General features: G+C 35.3%; 1 protein-coding gene across 1 annotated transcript in view; it reads left to right on the forward strand.

Moving 5' to 3' along the window:
• LOC142235690 (cyclic GMP-AMP phosphodiesterase SMPDL3A) overlaps positions 1-18,942 on the forward strand; it is a 329,846-nt gene that overhangs the window by 269,860 nt on the left and 41,044 nt on the right. The window contains exon 8 of the mRNA XM_075306949.1: positions 12,017-12,192. Within this exon, the coding sequence (XP_075163064.1) occupies positions 12,017-12,192 (176 nt within the window). The remainder of the gene's footprint in view (positions 1-12,016; positions 12,193-18,942) is intronic.

Consider the following 18,942-nt stretch of genomic DNA (forward strand, 5'->3'; position numbering starts at 1 on the left):
TTCAACAACGTTCTCTTATTCAACAAATTTGTATTTTAAATTGTGGTCCTTTGGTTTAGTTTAACAAATTACAATGGATAAGCAAATATCCATTAACCCTAAAATCCAATCGGACTAGTGAAACTAGATAGTTTTACCTCTTTCTCGTTTTCTCCTTTTGTAAAGACCCAGAACAAATCCATGGTCAAGAAAAACCACTGGGTATCACTATGAAAGTTTTAAACACCAAATGTAAGTCAATTAAATGTCCACAAGGACTTATTTAATATCAGTTCTGGTCCCCGTATCATGGTTTCATTGGGATGGAGTATGGTATGTATGTATGAACATACGAATTCTCTTTGAATCGGATGCAGACGTCCATGTTTGTTTCTTTGTTTTAGTTATACTTGCAGCTTGATTGGAATTTGAGGTCCTTGGGTAGATTATGGTACATGTACCATTTAAAATTGACTAGGTCGAAGCTATACCAAACACAAGAAGCATGTGACACCACATCAATGGGAACTGTTCACACATATACGCATCAAAGGGAATTGTGAATATTGCGAGGCTGGTTTGGAAAGTTTTTTGTTCTGTGAGTTGGCTACAATGGATGAAATCATGTTTCATTCGGATTTTTTGTAGAAAACTGAACCATAGATTACACACAAGAGATAATACTAAAGACAGACGAAAAAAAATCATGAAAGATTGCTTAGAAAATGTCCACTGTGAAATAGTAGCAAGGATATTTTGGTATCAGATCAAAGGTCGTGGCGTGCTGGATAGAATTCGCTATATTCCATACCGACATAGAAACGATAAATGTGATACGTTATAGTTAAAGTCATAGTTAGAAACGCACTAATAAATGCCCAATAACATTTTCCAAATTGCATATTGTACATAATGAGGCCATAAAGACATAACAAAATACTGGAAACAATCTTAAATAGTTAGAGATCACAGTAGGTAAGTTTTGAGACTTTGAAAATCTTGCAAAAATATTTGGTCTATTTAGTATATTGTTGTAAAATCTCCTCTCCTCCTTCCAATCTAACTTTTTTGTGCATCGGAAAAGCCTTGCACTTTGTTTTGCATGCGTTCTCGCGATATTTTCTGCTCACGCACAATTTGTCAACCACTACGGCGTAGATTTCCATTAAATCTAGACTTCAACAAGTATATATGACTGTAAGTTCGGCCAGGCCGAATCTTATGTACCCTCCACCATGGATAGCGTAGAAACTTCTACGTAAGACTGTCATCCACAATCGAATTACTTGGGTTGTGGGATCTTAAATCGTTTTCTAAATTGTGAGTTAGTCCATACGTGGTATTAGACAAAAAAGGTATGTGTAGGTAAGTCTACAAATAATTACGAATCGATATGGACTATTGCACGGTACGTACACGCAAAGAAAAAAAACGTTTGGAAAACGTGTACCGAAAACGTTTTTCTTTTGTTAGAGTTTTTTGAATTGCTTCGAAAATTTTAAACTTTTATCACCAAAAAATTCGTTTGGTACAAAATTTTTATTTTTTCAATAAAAAAAGTTATTTTTGAAATAACAACACAGTCCATTTCGTTTATATCAAACACTGTTCTTTTCTGACTTTAGGTCTTTAATAAGACACATTTTACAGTTCAAAATTTAATATAGTACAATGTAATGTTGAACATTTTTTCGGAATCTTCCGAATATATCTGGAATATATGTAAAAAAAAAACTTTGGCCGAAGCAGGGATCGAACCCACGACCCTTGGCATGAGAGTCGGACGTAGCTACCACTGCTCCACGGTGCCAAACTAAATGCTTGTTTCTGTTAAATAAACTTTGTTTATTCGGTTCGTGGGCGCCGCAAGCTATGCTATATAAATATAGGTTAGGTTAGGTTATGTGGCAGCCCGATGTATCAGGCTCACTTAGATTAAATATAACTTATATGGATATTTATCTATTGATGACCATAACAGGTACATAGCTCAGTGGTTAGTGTGTTGGCTTACAATGTGCATGGTCCGCGGTTCGATTCTCCGTCCAGGCGAAAGGTAAAAAAAATTTAAAAATTTATAAAATCGTATAATTTCTTCTACATTGTTGGTATTACAGGAAAAGGTGTTAAGAACTAAAAATCCTCGTGGATGTGAGAAAGATGTGAGGGACAATGCAATTAGCAAGAAAATAATGCTTTTTTTTTGAGCTAGTCTTTATGAAATTGTTTTTACATCCTGGAAAAGAATAAACGTTTATCACAAAAAGTATATACTTTTCTTCCAAATACACTTCCTTACAGCGAAAAGCAAATGAGAAACGAACTTTGTTTGTCTAAAATTTCGTTTGGGAGGAAAGAATTATTTTTTTGCGTGTAGGGAGCCAGAATTGAAATATGGGGGTCGCTTATATGGGGGCTATATACAATTAACAGGTTGGCTGATAAGTCCCCGGTCTGACACATAGATGGCTTCGCTGGTATTAAATGCATACTATTTTTATATAGTACCAAACTTCAAATGATTCGTGTCAAAATCTGACGTCTGTAAGTCAATTATTTTGTGAGATAGAGCGCCTTTTTTTGCAACTTTTGTTATTGTGAAAAAAATGGAAAAAAGGGAATATTGTGTTTTAATAAAATACTGTTTTCTGAAGGATAAAATACGGTGGAAGCAAAAACTTGGCTTGATAATGAGTTTCCGGACTCTGACCCAGGGAAATCAACAATAATTGATTGGTATGCAAAATTCAAGCGTGGTGAAATGAGCACGGAGGACGGTGAACGCAGTGGATGCCCGAAAGAGGTGGTTACCGACGAAAACATCAAAAAAATCCACGAAATGATTTTGAATGACCGTAAAATTAAGTTGATCGAGATAGCAGAGGCCTTAAAGATATCAAAGGAACGTGTTGGTCATATCATTCATCAATATTTGGATATGCGGAAGCTCTGTGCAAAATGGGTGCCGCGCGAGCTCACATTTGACCAAAAACAACAATGTGTTGATGATTCTGAGCGGTGTTTGCAGCTGTTAACTCGTAATACACCCGAGTTTTTCCGTCGATATGTGACAATGGATGAAACATGGCTCCATCACTACACTCCTGAGTCCAATCGACAGTCGGTTGAATGGACAGCGACCGGTGAACCGTCTCCGAAGTGTGGAAAGACTCAAAAGTCCGCTGGCAAAGTAATGGCCTTTGTTTTTTGGGATGCGCATGGAATAATTTTTATCGATTATCTTCAGAAGGGAAAAACCATCAACAGTGACTATTATATGGCGTTATTGGAGCGTTTGAAGGTCGAAATCGCAGCAAAACGGTCCCATATGAAGAAGAAAAAAGTGTTGTTCCACCAAGACAACGCACCGTGCCACAAGTCATTGAGAACGATGGCAAAAATTCATGAATTGGGCTTCGAATTGCCCAATTCATGACCCACCCACCGTATTCTCCAGATCTGGCCCACAGTGACTTTTTCTTGTTCTCAGACCTCAAAAGGATGCTCGCAGGGAAAAAAATTTGGCTGCAATGAAGAGGTGATCGCCGAAACTGAGGCCTGTTTTGAGGCAAAACCGAAGGTCGTTATAATCGTTGTATCGCTCTTGAAGGGAACTATGTTGAATAATAAAAACGAATTTTGACAAAAAAATGGGTTTTTCTTTGTTAGACCGGGGACTTAACAGCCAACCTGTTAACATATTAACATACATGTTATGGTAGTTTATTAACATTATATGCTTGCACTTAAAAATATTGTGTTATAAAATTCGAGTTCCAAACATATAATTTTTACACCCAAACATATGAAACACGTGAGCATGTATACATTCCCAAAGATTTTTTCTTGTCACTAATGATTTTGGTATTGAGAGTGTGTAATTTCGTGAGTTGTAGTTAAAAAGTACACCAGGGCAGTTCCTGGTTTAACAACGCTTTGTGGAAATCTCAAAATGTGGAGTACAATTTAAATAGTTCAATTTTCGTTCGATGTAATTCATTCTTCCTATAAAACAGTTTACGTTTTTTTCGGTGCGACTATATTTTTTTAGTGTATGTAATAGGCATTTTTAATTATGTGGACCGAATAGTGAACCTGAAATAAATCGGGCTGCCAGTTTAAACTAACCAAGGTTTGGTTAGGTGGCAGCCCGATGTATCAGGCTCACTTAGACTATTCAGTCCCTTGTGATACCACATTGGTGAACTCCTCTCTTATCACTGAGTGCTGCCCGATTCCATGTTAGGCTCAATGACAAGGGACCTCCTTTTTATAGCCGAGTCCGAACGGCGTTCCACATTGCAGTGAAACCACTTAGAGAAGCTTTGAAACCCTCAGAAATGTCACCAGCATTATTGAGGTGGGATAATCCACCGCTGAAAAACTTTTTGGTGTTCGGTCGAAGCACGAATCGAACCCTAAACTAGACTTCACTTTTCGGATCTGTTACCGTTTATGGTGTTGTTACCGTTTTGGACGCGATGGCATACTGTCAGTACGACGGTTACGAACAATGGTACGAGAAATAAATTATTTATTCACATTTCAAAGTGTAACAATAGCCACTTGTAGTTTTCCAGCCAAATCACATTATCACGCTTGAATTCCATTATGAATAATTTAATTTCGAAATGCAATTAAGGAGTTTGTAAACAATAAAATAAACTATCACTGGAATAATTTTGTCAGCTGTCAGACGAGCGGTTTAGAAATGAAGACTAGCTGAAGTTGGTTGCAATAAATATCTGCCACCTTGTATATATTAAAGAATATTTAAAGAAGAGAATTATCTTCAATTCATCGTTTTGGGCAACCGTCAACATATTGTGATATATTTGCAACACAAACAAAAAGGAACTGTTTTGTTTAGCAATATAGCAATTTATTAGGTAATGCTTTCTTGGGCTACTTATAATTCATTCATTAGAAAAAATCGTTTGATTTTAAAGACTCATTCAATTTGAAAATTTGAAAATTTGAAAAAGTTTTCATTTGATTTGAAAAAGGTTTCATTTGAAACAAAAATGTTATAAAACGAACTCATTGATTAAGCCTTTTTGTCAACGTCTTTTTGTTGGGCATTTTGTGAATAAAATTCATTGTAGTATTGCCCTTCGTAAATGCATTGCATGCTGAATGAGAATCCAATGCTAACGTTGAAAACCATTACCACAGAACAATTCTCATATGATTTATTGGTCCTTTTGTTGTTCTTCTATGCGTATTGCATCACTCCGTAATGGACAACAGCCTTGATCCAAACTCGAATGTGTGTGCGCACATTAAATTTTGGCATAGGAAAAAAGCATATATGCAGCTCACTTTTGTCTTTCGATATTTAGCACTTTAATTTTACATTTCAATGCTCCTCTCTGCATCAACAATAGAATATTGCGGACATTTGAATATTGAATTGAAATTCAAATGTATGCATATGAGGTACTATCAAGATACATGATGAAGAATATAATTACGATTTTTGAACATAAACATTTCAGATTTATTTATTAATAGATCTTATTGAAGTATGGTACAAGGAATTATTAACAAGTATATACGGCCGTAAGTTCGGCCAGGCGGAAGCTTACCCTCCACCATGGATTGCGTAGAAACTTCTACTGAAGCCGATGGCAAGGTATCTTAAAACTTCCTAACACCGTAATATATACCACATAGCCCATACGTGGTATATATTAAACTAACAATGCCGATTAAATACGTATATAATTAAGTTGAAAGTTCCTATAGAAATAAAATTTTAACAAAATAAAATTTAACAACATTTTCTATAGAAGTAAAATTTGGAAAAAATTTTCTATAGAAATAAAATTTGGAAAAAATTTTCTATACAAATAAAATTTTGACAAAATTTTCTATAGAAATAAAATTTTGACAAAATTTTCGATAGAAATAAAATTTTGACTAAATTTTCTATAGAAATAACATTTTGACAATGTTTTCTATAAAAATAAAATTTTGGTAGATTATTTTTGGCTCGAGTGGAAACGATGATTATGAACCGATATGGACCAATTTTTGTGTGATTGGTGATAGGCTATATATAACTATAGACCGATACGGACTAATTTTGGCATGATTATTAGCGGCCTTTTACTAACACCACGTTGCAAATTTCAACCGGATCGGATGAATTTTGCTCCCCCAAGAGGCTCCGGAGATCAAATCTGGGGAACGGTTTATATGGGGGCTATATATAACTATGGACCGATATGGACCAATTCTTGCGTGTTTCTTAGAGACCACATGTTAACACCATGTTCCAAATTTCAACCGGATCGGATGAATTTTGCTCCTCCAAGAGGCTCCGGAGGTCAAATCTGGGGATCGGTTTATATGGGGGCTATATATAATTATGAGCCGATGTGGACCAATTTTTGCATGGTCATTAGAGAACATATACCAACACCATGTACCAAGTTTCAGCCGGATCGGATGAAATTTGGTTCTCTTAGAGCAATGGCAAGACAAATTTGGGGGTCCGTTTATATGGGGGCTATACGTAAAAGTGGACCGATATGGACCAGTTTTTGCATGGTTGTTAGAAACCATATTCTAACACCATGTACCAAATTTCAGCCGGATCGGATGAAATTTGCTTCTCTCAGATCACAAGCCAAATTTGGGGGTCCGTTTATATGGGGGCTATACGTAAAAGTGGACCGATATGGCCCATTTGCAATACCATCCGACCTACATCAATAACAACTACTTGTGCTAAGTTTCAAGTCGATAGCTTGTTTCGTTCGGAAGTTAGCGTGATTTCAACAGACGGACGGACGGACGGACATGCTCAGATCGACTCAGAATTTCACCACGATCCAGAGTATATATACTTTATGGGGTCTTAGAGCAATATTTCGATGTGTTGCAAGCGGAATGACAAAGTTAATATACCCCCATCCTATGGTGGAGGGTATAAAAATAGGATAACTTATAGCTACCCAGCAAAAAAAAATTGGAAGTTCTTCTAACATAAGAGCACAACTTTAAAACCACTTTCAAAGATGTCCTTTATTTTAACTGTACAGGAAGTTCTTTTAAGTCAACCTTTTTTTAAATCGCACTTTTCATATTTTTAAAGTGTAATTTGATTTTTTTTGTTTCAAATAGTTTAAAAATAGAGTAAGAATTAGTAAAATGGTACACATTATTTAAATTTTGTCGGAAAAATGCTAAATCCATTTTTGAAAAATTTACAATTTTTGAAAATATTTGAGGTCAAGCGTTTCAGACGAGCGTTAGAATGCATTAAAAATCATAAAAAGAAATTTAAAAACTTTTTATTTATCAAAATATCACAAAATTTTTTAATTCACATCTAAAACACTGAATTCGTATCACACTTTAAGAAGTGAAGCATATCGAGTGCAACGGCTGTTGAAATGGTGGACATCGGTCGTACGACAAGCCCATGTTAAATTCATCGCTTCTGCGCCAATTTTACACCGCTTCCGGATCCAAAAGAACTACTTTTTTGGTGATGTTTTTTTTTTGCTGGGCGCTTCTTTAGTTGCTAAACGTTGACCTCTCATTTTAGTTTCACCATAAAGGTGAGTATTAAGTTCGAGTTTAGCCGCTAAAATCGCTAAAGTGAAAACTAAATAAGTAAGAAAAATGCATGAAATTATACATATTTGTTGCAAATTTTATTATAACTTGATGGGGAAAAGCCCAAAGCAAATTTTCACAAAGTTTGTATTCCTTAAAATGGATTATTAAAGAAAAGTAATCGTGAAAAAATGACGTTTTTAGCGGCTAAACTCGAACTTAATACCCACCTTAAGGGAATAAAAAGAAGTCATTCGGTGCCAAATCAGATCTATGCGGCAGATGATCCATTATATCAATGTTTTGAGTGCTCAAACATGCAGTTGTTTGAGCCGATGTGTGAGAGCTCACATTGTGATTGTGAAGAGTGATCCTTCTTCGGCGGTTGGTTTTCCTGATTTTTTGGAAAACAATTGGCAAACAAATGGTTGTGTACAACTCAGAATTTAATGCTCTACGATATGCCACAATTGTAGGTTAGGTTAGGTTATGTGGCAGCCCGATGTATCAGGCTCACTTAGACTATTCAGTCCATTGTGATACCACAGTGGTGAACTTCTCTCTTATCACTGAGTGCTGCCCGATTCCATGTTAAGCTCAATGACAAGGGACCTCCTTTTTATAGCCGAGTCCGAACGGCGTTACACATTGCAATAGTGCTACAATTGCCACAATTGTAGCACTATTGGTACTATTGCGACAAATGAATTCTCTATTATTTGCAGTTCAAAATTGATCATCATACTTGGTTGGTTGTTTTTTTTTTTTTTTGCAAAATAACTTATAAGTGATTTCAAGCAATGTTTTCACACTTCCGTTTATCGTCTTTCACTAAGGCGAGTCATTCTAAATTTTTATTTTCTATACTTTTTGATGGTTTCATCATCAAGTGAAATAGATGAATTTGAAGACATCTTCCTAAAATAAATAAATTACTAACAAAAGTATAGTTCCAAAAAGCTACCAAAATTTTAGACCATTTTTCGCTAGAGAGTATATCTATTATTTCTTCTTCAATTTGTGAAGGTACTTCTTGTATTTTGCAACAAAATATAAATGTTGCCATACATTGTTGAAGACAAGACCTTGCCTTCTAATGAAAACACTACATGGTTCTGGGACGTAAAAACTATTGAATATTGTATTGATGGCAAAAGTCCCTACATTTTGCTGTATTTGAAAAAAATCTGTCCCTATTTCAAACGCAAAATATTAGGGCGGTGCCGACTACATTATAGCCTGCACCACTTTATAGGTCTATATTTTCGATACCATCTCAAATCCTTCAAATCAAAATCTGAAATGATTTCAATCAAATTTAGCATACTTGATTGTAGTACTAAGTGTTTTTCTTGTGTAAAACTCCAGGGTAAAGCTCCAGCTTCTGGGGCCATATACATGCATATCGCGCGAACGAAAGATATATATGGTACCTATATTTAAATGTGAACCGATTTCGAACAAATTTAGCACACTTTTCCTGCTTGTACAAAATATAGAGCAAGTAACGCTAAAACTCTGGCTTCCAGGACCATATAGGTGCATGTCGGTCGAAAGATATATATGAGAGCTAAAGGGTGATTTGTTAAGAGCTTGATAACTTTTTTTTTAAAAACAACGCATAAAATTTGCAAAATCTCATCGGTTCTTTATTTGAAACGTTAGATTGGTCCATGACATTTACTTTTTGAAGATAATTTCATTTAAATGTTGACCGCGGCTGCGTCTTAGGTGGTCCATTCGGAAAGTCCAATTTTGGACAACTTTTTCGAGCATTTCGGCCGGAATAGCCCGAATTTCTTCGGAAATGTTGTCTTCCAAAGCTGGAATAGTTGCTGACTTATTTCTGTAGACTTTAGACTTGACGTAGCCCCACAAAAAATAGTCTAAAGGCGTCAAATCGCATGATCTTGGTGGCCAACTTACCGGTCCATTTCTTGAGATGAATTGTTCTCCGAAGTTTTCCCTCAAAATGGCCATAGAATCGCGAACTGTGTGGCATGTAGCGCCATCTTGTTGAAACCACATGTCAACCAAGTTCAGTTCTTCCATTTTTGGCAACAAAAAGTTTGTTAGCATCGAACGATAGCGATCGCCATTCACCGTAACGTTGCGTCCAACAGCATCTTTGAAAAAATACGGTCCAATGATTCCACCAGCGTACAAACCACACCAAACAGTGCATTTTTCGGGATGCATGGGCAGTTCTTGAACGGCTTCTGGTTGCTCTTCACTCCAAATGCGGCAATTTTGCTTATTTACGTAGCCATTCAACCAGAAATGAGCCTCATCGCTGAACAAAATTTGTCGATAAACACATTTCGAACCGAACACTGATTTTGGTAATAAAATTCAATGATTTGCAAGCGTTGCTCGTTAGTAAGTCTATTCATGATGAAATGTCAAAGCATACTGAGCATCTTTCTCTTTGACACCATGTCTGAAATCCCACGTGATCTGTCAAATACTAATGCATGAAAATCCTAACCTCAAAAGAATCACCCTTTATATCTAAATCTGAACCGATTTCAATCAAATTTCGCATACTTAACTATACTACTAAGTGTTCCCCTTGTGTACAATTCCAAATCAGGTCTGGCTTCTGGGGCAATCTAAGTACATATCGAGCGAAAGAAAATGGGAGCTATGTCTAAATCTGAATCGAAATCATTATGGTTCTATTCTGAACCAAAACACATACTTGTTATAAATTTCAAGTCGATTGAACTAAATCTGCGAACTAGACTTTGATCACAAAAATGTGTTCACAGACAGGCGGATATGGCTAGATTGACACAGGGACCCACCCTGAGCGTCTTTACCAAAGACACCATGTGCCTATCTGGTCTCCTTCTGGGTGTTGCAAACATATGTACTAACTTATAATATCCTGTACCACATTGTGGTACAGGATATGTAGGAAGTTTTCCCTACACCAAAGAATAATAGAGAAAAGTTTACTTGATTTAAGCCGTAGTGGTGTCAAAAGTACAGTAAGTACGGATTTTCTAAATCCAAGAAGAAAATCCTGAATTTAATCCCGAAAATATTAAGTACAGATTTTTTAATTTTAGAAATTTTCAATCGTATTTCTGCTTCCTTTAAGTGCAGGAAGTGCTTAATTCAAGCCTAGTAAAGCTCTATTTAATCCTAATCTGCACTTGATTCAATCCGCATTTAAACTTATATTAAACCCAATTATATTATAATTAGAAGTATAGTTCTGGCAACACTGGTATGTATAACCACAAAAATTTAAAGCTTTACGATAGTTTGCAACACTAGGTTTGTCCAATCCCTCCAAATAAAAGGCACCTCTGGTAGATCTAAATCTGAATTAGATCGGTCAATACATCTCAATGTGAAATTTGAGTACTATTGGATAAGGATTTATGGTCAAATTTCAGAAAATCGGGCGATATCTATATGCGGGAGCTATATCCAAATCTGCACCAATTTGAACAATCCTAGAAAGGTAAAGTTACGGTTAAGATAAACATACGTCTGTGGGACATATCATAGTTTATCATCATGGTAACAATATTTGTGGATTTTTTTTTTAATTTTTTTGTACTTACACAGATTCTTTAAACAAATCCTTATCATTCAAACACTTTTTTGGATAAGCTTTCATTTATTGTGTAACAAAAAAATCCATTATTATTTCAGTATTTATTTCAGTGAGAAAGAGCGAAAGACAATGTGACCCCATTTTTTCAAATCGAGCAATATGTGGGACCTATATCTAAATTTGATCCGATTTGTTTGCCAATTATGTTATTATTATGTGCTCGTCCTTATGCCAAAAAGACACCCTGTACCAATTTTCATTGAAATCAGTTTATAATTGCAACCGAACAACAAATACATGCACAAACGGACGGATACCAAGGGCAAGATCGACTCTAGAGGTAATTCTGAGTCCATGGGTATGCATTTTATGGGGTCTAAAACCAATATTTTTGGCAGGCACATTTTGTTATAGATGGAAGTTAATATACCCTCACCTCTATGTGGCTTAAGTTATATTACCGGGTATGCGAATTATTAATTACTCTTCTGAGTCTCTTTAACATATTTGGTTTATACCATTTCGAAAAGTTCAAATGTTTTATAGTTTATAAATGTGTAGAAGAAAACATTCGTCACTAAACAAGAAATAAGCCTATTTGCTGTTCCTTCCGCAATTTATGCTAGTGTTTGCATTTATCTGTTCCACTTACTCACTCTCAGACAACACCCAACAATAGTGCCACTTCAAACTCTTGCATACAACTCAACACTTGACCATAACGAAGGACCAACGACCATTGCCGACACATACACAAACACACACTACCGCAATTGTAGGAATAGCTTCTAACAAATACCTACTTTCGAGTCGAAAGCATAATGAAACGTTACGGTTTTATCATGAGACTGGTTTTTACTAACGTTTGCTTTTTTTCGCTTTTTTGAATAATTATAGGTTTTGGACTACACACAGTACTACTTGGATTTGCAAGCGGCGAATACTCTTGGGGAGCCTAACTGGGTGCCAGAATATAACCTAACACATTACTACGCCCTGAGTGATATATCAGCGATTTCTTTGCACAATTTTGTGGATCGTTTTACCAGCAACGATGGATCCTGGTTTGCCAAGTAAGTGTTTTTCGTTTTTTTTTTTTGTTTCTCCCTTTCCCGTTTTCTCTCTTTCACAAATTTGAATTGCAAACATATTTTTTCTCAACACTTCTCCAGTTTACGCTTGTCTGCCAAACCCATGCCAGTCCATGGAGACATCATGTCCATATTCTATGGTAACTTTTGAGGCGATGGTGGGTAGGTAAGCGGGCGAGCGAGCAATGAACTGATTTGGTGCTGGTGAAAAATAATTTCTTGTTGTTGTAGAACAAAGTTTATTGTACTTACCAGCCGTTGCCAAATGTTTGTTTATGCTAATTTCTTTGAAATCGAATTTTAAATAGCTGTAACAATGTAACGAAGACTGATATACGAGGTCAGTTCGGAAAAGGCAAATCAACTCTCCCAAAAAGAGAAAAACTCGAAGAAAAATAAAAAAATGTGAACTTTGTATTTACAACTGTGGCAAAAAAGTAAGACTTTCTAATTTCCACAGAAATTCATTTGGGCTTCATTAGTACACTCAAAAAAAATGCAAAGATTTTGTGTTTATTGGTATTGATTCCGTGCCGAAGAAGTTGACAAACTTAAGACACAAATCTCTTTTTAATTGGGATTTTGCATACTTAATTCTACACAGAAAAAAAATTTTCACGAAAAATTTTCCAATTAAAATTTTAATTGAGTTTTAAAAAACATTCAATTACAAATTTAATCGATTCAACAAATTTTTTACTTGAAACAAAAATCAATTACACAAATTAATAGTATCAATTAATTTTTTAATTGACCTTCAATTGATTTTTTAAATGATACTATCATTTCTGCGATTGATGACATTTCAAGTAAAAAATTTATTGGATCAACTGACTTCGTGATTGAATCAAAACAAAAATTTTTGTGCGTTAGGAAACAAATTTGTTGGTTTTCAGCGTTTTTCTTCATGTGCCATCAGAGTCCTTTAAAATCATGTTAACGACAAGTTAAATTCCTAAATTCCAACACGACTACAATTAGAAATTATGCTATATTTCAAGCAAAAAAAGTCATTAAAATAAAGTGTTAACTTTAAAATTTTTTCGTTTTTTGTTATCTTGGTGGCATTTGGTGGACTGGTAACCGACAATTATATTTTGTAAATCACATATTATCAGAAATGGAAGTGATTTTTTTCAAGAGCACAAAATTAGCAACGCTTTGTTACAGTAATTCACTATTGTATTATAAAATTTAAAATTTTAAAACTAATGAACGATAGGAATTTCCGTGAGCTTATTGAATCTACCCAATTTGGAAATAATTTAATTTCCAGTATATTCGTTATTGTAATATCCAGATTTTTAATTGAATTAAAACATTAGGATTTTCATAGACTCCTGCGTTTATTATTGGAAAAACATCCAGCAGTGTATCATGTTTTGCTTGTGTAACACATTTTCATAAAAATCAGCGATGTTGTCAAATGGAAAATAACATAAAAGCCAATGTAATGACAATAAAAGTAATCAATAAAAACAAGTATAAAGAGCCGAATGATGAGCCAGGCCGATGTTTATATACCCTCCACCGTAAAGTACTACTAAAGAGTGTCGTCGCATGCTTTCTAAAATCTATATCTTATCGGCGGGCGCTACCTATCTTTTCCAGCTTTGTTCAGGGTAATAGAGGTTTATGTAAAAGATATAGAATCTGATGGTATTCTTGTATTGCTGTAACGTTAATAGGATATACTTTTTCAAGTATGCATCCTTTTTATTTTTCTTTTCTTTTAAATTAAACTCGTGCAAAATCCTGATCAATTTGAGGACGTTATTGAGTAAATAGAAGCAATTATTTCAATGTTGATCTCCGCATTCAAGCTTATTCTCTTAACATAAAATCAATATTTCCGGTAGGCACATTTTTTTTGACAGATCAAAGTTATTATACCATGACCACCATGTGGTTTAGGGTATAAAAAAAGGCACGTACCAGCTGTGATTTTTTCATCAAATATTTTTCTAAAAACATATTTTTTTATTCATTTTATATGAATTTTCTGAATTAAGACAAGTATATACGGCCGTAAGTTCGGCCAGGCCGAAGCTTATGTACCCTCCATCATGGATTGCGTAGAAACTTCATCTAAACACTGCCATACACAATCGAATTACTTAAGTTGCGGTAACGCTTGCCGATGGCAAGGTATCTTAAAACCTCCTAACACCATCTTCTAAAAGATCGATCCAATACGTATATAAGTCAGTTTGACAAAGTAGACATAAAATTTTGACGAAATTTTCTACAGAAATAAAATTTTAACAAAATTTTCTATAGAAACAACATTTTCACAAAATTTTCTATAGAAATAAAAATTTTGACAAAATTTTCTATAGAAAGAAAATTTTGACAAAAATTTCTACAGAAATAAAATTTTAACAAAATTTTCTATAGAAATAAACTTTTGACAAAATTTTCTATAGAAATAAAATCTTGGTAGATTATTTTTGGCTCGAGTGGCAACCATGATTATGAACCGAATAAAATTTGAACAAAATTTTCTATAGAAATAAAATTTTGACAAAATTTTCTATAGAAATAAAATTTTGACAAAATTTTCTATAGAAATAAAATTTTGACAAAATTTTCTATAGAAATAAAATTTTGACAAAATTTTCTATAGAAATAAAATTTTGACAATGATGAAAATTTTATTATGAACCGAATAAAATTTTAACAAAATTTTCTCTAGAAATAAAATTTTGACAAAATTTTCTCTAGAAATAAAATTTTGACAAAATTTTCTAAAGAAATAAAATTTTGACAAAATTTTCTATAGAAATAAAATTTTGGTAGATTATTTTGGGCTCTAGTGGCAACCATGATTATGAACCGATACGGACCAATTTTTGTGTGATTGGACCAATTTTGGTATGGTTGATAGCGATCATATACTAACACCACGTGCCTAATTTGAACCGGATCGGATGAATTTTGCACTTCCAAGAGGCTCCGGAGGTCAAATCTGGAGAATGTTTTATATGGGGGCCATATATAATTATGGACCGATATGGACCAATTCTGGCACGGTTGTTAAAGATCATATACTAACACCATGTTCCAAATTACAACCGGATTGGAAGAAATTTGCTTCTCTTGGAGACATCGCAAGCCAAATCTGGGGATCGGTTTATATGGGGGCTATATATAATTATGATCCGATGTGGACCAATTTTTGCATGGTTGTTAGAGACCATATACCAATATCATGTACCAAATTTCAGGCGGATCGGATGAAATATGCTTCTCTTTGAGGCTCCGCAACCCAAATCTGGGGATCGGTTTATATGGGCGCCATATATAATTATGGACCGATGTGGACCAATTTTTGCATGATTGTTAGAGACCATATACCAACACCATATACCACATTTCAGCCAGATCGGATGAAATACGCTTCTCTTAGAGGCTACACAAGCCAAATCTGGGGATCGGTTTATATGGGGGCTATATATAATTAAGGACCGATATGGACCAATTTTTGCATGGTTGTTGGAGACCATATACCAACATCATGTACCAAATTTCAGCCGGATCGGATGAAATTTTCTTCTCTTTGAGGCTCCTCAAGCCAAATCTGGGGATCAGTTTATATGGGGGCTATATATAATTATGGACCGATGTGAACCAATTTTTGCATGGTTGTTAGAGACCATATACCAACACCATGTACCAAATTTCAGCCGGATCGGATGAAATTTGCTTCTCTTTTAGGCTCCACAAGCCAAATCTGGGGATCGGTTTATATGGGGGCTATATATAATTATGGACCGATGTGGACCAATTTTTGCATGGTTGTTAGAGACCATATACCAACACCATATACCAAATTTCAGCCAGATCGGATGAAATATGCTTCTGTTAGAGGCTCCACAAGCCAAATCTGAGGGTCCCTTTATATGGGGGCTATACGTAAAAGTGGACCGATATGGCCCATTTTCAATACCATCCGACCTACATCGATAGCAACTACTTGTGCCAAGTTTCAAGTCGATAGCTTGTTTCGTTCGGAAGTTAGCGTGATTTCAACAGACGGAAGGACGGACGGACGGACGGACGGACGGACGGACGGACGTGCTTAGATCGACTCAGAATTTCACCACGACCCAGAATATATATATACTTTATGGTGTCTTAGAGCAATATTTCGATGTGTTACAAACGGAATGACAAAGTTAATATACCCCCATCCTATGATGGAGGGTATAAAAATACTTATAAAAAATCGTAATTTGTAAAAACTTCTCAAAAGACCTAGCACAGTTTCATATCACGCGGGGGTAAACTTTTTAATGTTAATTTTATTTTTATACCCTCCACCATAGGATGGGGGGTATATTAACTTTGTCATTCCGTTTGTAACACATCGACATATTGCTCTAAGACCTCATAAAGTATATATATTCTGGGTCGTGGTGAAATTCTGAGTCGATCTGAGCATGTCCGTCCGTCCGTCTGTTGAAATCACGCTAACTTCCGAACGAAACAAGCTATCGACTTGAAACTTGGCACAAGTAGTTGTTATTGATGTAGGTCGGATGGTATTGAAAATGGGCCATATCGCTCCACTTTTATGTATAGCCCCCATATAAACGGACCCCCAAATTTGTCTTGCAGGCCCTCTAAGAGGAGCAAATTTCATCCGATCCGGCTGAAATTTGGTACAAGGTGTTAGTATATGATCTCTAACAACTATGCAAAAATTAGTCCACATCGGTCAATAATTATATATAGCCCCCATATAAACCGATCCCCCGATTTGGGTTGCCGAGCCTATAAGAGATGCAAATTTCATCCGATCGGGCTGAAATTTGGTACATGGTGTTAGTATATGGTCTTTATCAACCATGCAAAATTGGTCCACATCGGTCCATAATTACATATAGCCCCCATATAAACCGATCCCCAGATTTGGCTTGCGAAGCCTCTAAGAGAAGATAATGTCATCCGATCCGGCTGAAATTTGATACATGGTGTTAGTATATGGTCTCTACCAACTATGCAAAAATTGGTCCACATCGGTCAATAATTATATATAGACCCCATATAAACCGATCCCCCGATTTGGCTTGCGAAGCCTCCAAGAGAAGAAAATATTATCCGATTCGGTTGAAATTTGGTACGTGATGTTAGTACATGATATTTAACAACCATGCCAAAAGTGATCCATATCAGTCCATAATTATATATAGCCCCCATCTGAACCAATCCCGTCCAAAATTCATATTGATTCGTATTTATTTGTAGACTTACCTATACATACCATTTTTGTCTAATATATAACACGTATGGACTAACTCACAATTTAGAAAACGATGTTAAGAAGTTTTAATATACAGCAACCCAATTCGATTGTGGATGACAGTCTTTCGTAGAAGTTTCTACGCAATCCATGGTGGAGGGTACATAAGATTCGGCCTGGCCGAACTTACGGCCGTATATACTTGTTTATATTTTTTTTTTTCTCTATTCGTTTTTGCGACATTTAATTGTCCAACATTTAAAATTTCATTTTAGACGACCAAATAGTGTAGTTTTTAAGACTATTCCAAAAGAACTTCATCGAATGTGGAAAAATTGGTGGGGTAACCCAGGTTGCGCTTAAAAAAAGAAGTGTTTGTGGAACAACTTCCAATTTTTTTTTTGCTGCGTAATCAATACTAAAGTCATTAAAGTGTAGATTTTTTTCGAAAATTTTCCACCTGTATAACAATGAAATACGTCTCTATTATGTAATTGTTATTTCAAAAAAACCTAATGAGTAATCTTTCGAGAATCAGTTACGCTATTTTGTATTTCAGGTGATTTTGGATAATCACATTGTCCATCCATTTATATCAGCGTGAGATCTTTTGACTGTGAATAATTTTCGTTCATGTTAATACGTACTTAGTGTTCATAAAAATACATATCTGTATTAGGGTATGTGTCATCAACATGTTAATGGTTTAATTGGAAAATAATTCACTTTATGTCCTAACTGTTGTACGTGTCCGCCGGGAAAGTAACATTTACCAATTTGAAGTTCCCCAGTGCGTGTTTGTGTGAGTTGACATTTGTGTCGCGTGTGACATTTTAATAAAGAAGTGAGCTTGAAACCACTATCCGGCTCATATTATTATACCAGTACACCATACCACCAGCCACACTTAAGGTGTAAAGTTCATAAGCTTGGCACTTGTTGAGCTTTTTGCTCTTTTATGTTATCCCTATCCACATATTGTTAATGGCAATTTTATACTAGAGGGTTGTGTCCGCCTTCTCCCACCCACCATTCATAATTCATTGAAATTTTTTTACATTATTCCACTGGGGAAATCCACTTAGAGCTGGGTCATTTGCTTATTACATTGTGGACAAATACATAAGACACATTTAATAGAGCCAGATTCTTTCAAATCAAAAATTAAACATGTGTAGCAAAATAAATAGACTAGATTATTATGATGTAGCTGAACCCGTAATTTCAGCTTTAATATAAGGCTCCTCTGAAAAAATCTTTACAACTATTAGGATCGAGTTATAAACGCAGCAGGTCACATTTAGAGTGTGCAAATAACTTTTTCTCCGATTTTTATACTCTCCACCATATGATGGGGGGGGGGGGGGGATATATTAACTTTACCATTCCGTTTGTAACACATCAAAAGTATATACATTCTGGGTCGTGGTGAAATTCTGAGTCTATCTAATCATGTCCGTCCATCCGTCCGTCTGTTGAAATCACGC

This window comes from Haematobia irritans, chromosome 4, assembly GCF_050003625.1.
Source record: "Haematobia irritans isolate KBUSLIRL chromosome 4, ASM5000362v1, whole genome shotgun sequence".
In the NCBI taxonomy this organism is placed as follows: Eukaryota; Metazoa; Arthropoda; class Insecta; order Diptera; family Muscidae; genus Haematobia; species Haematobia irritans.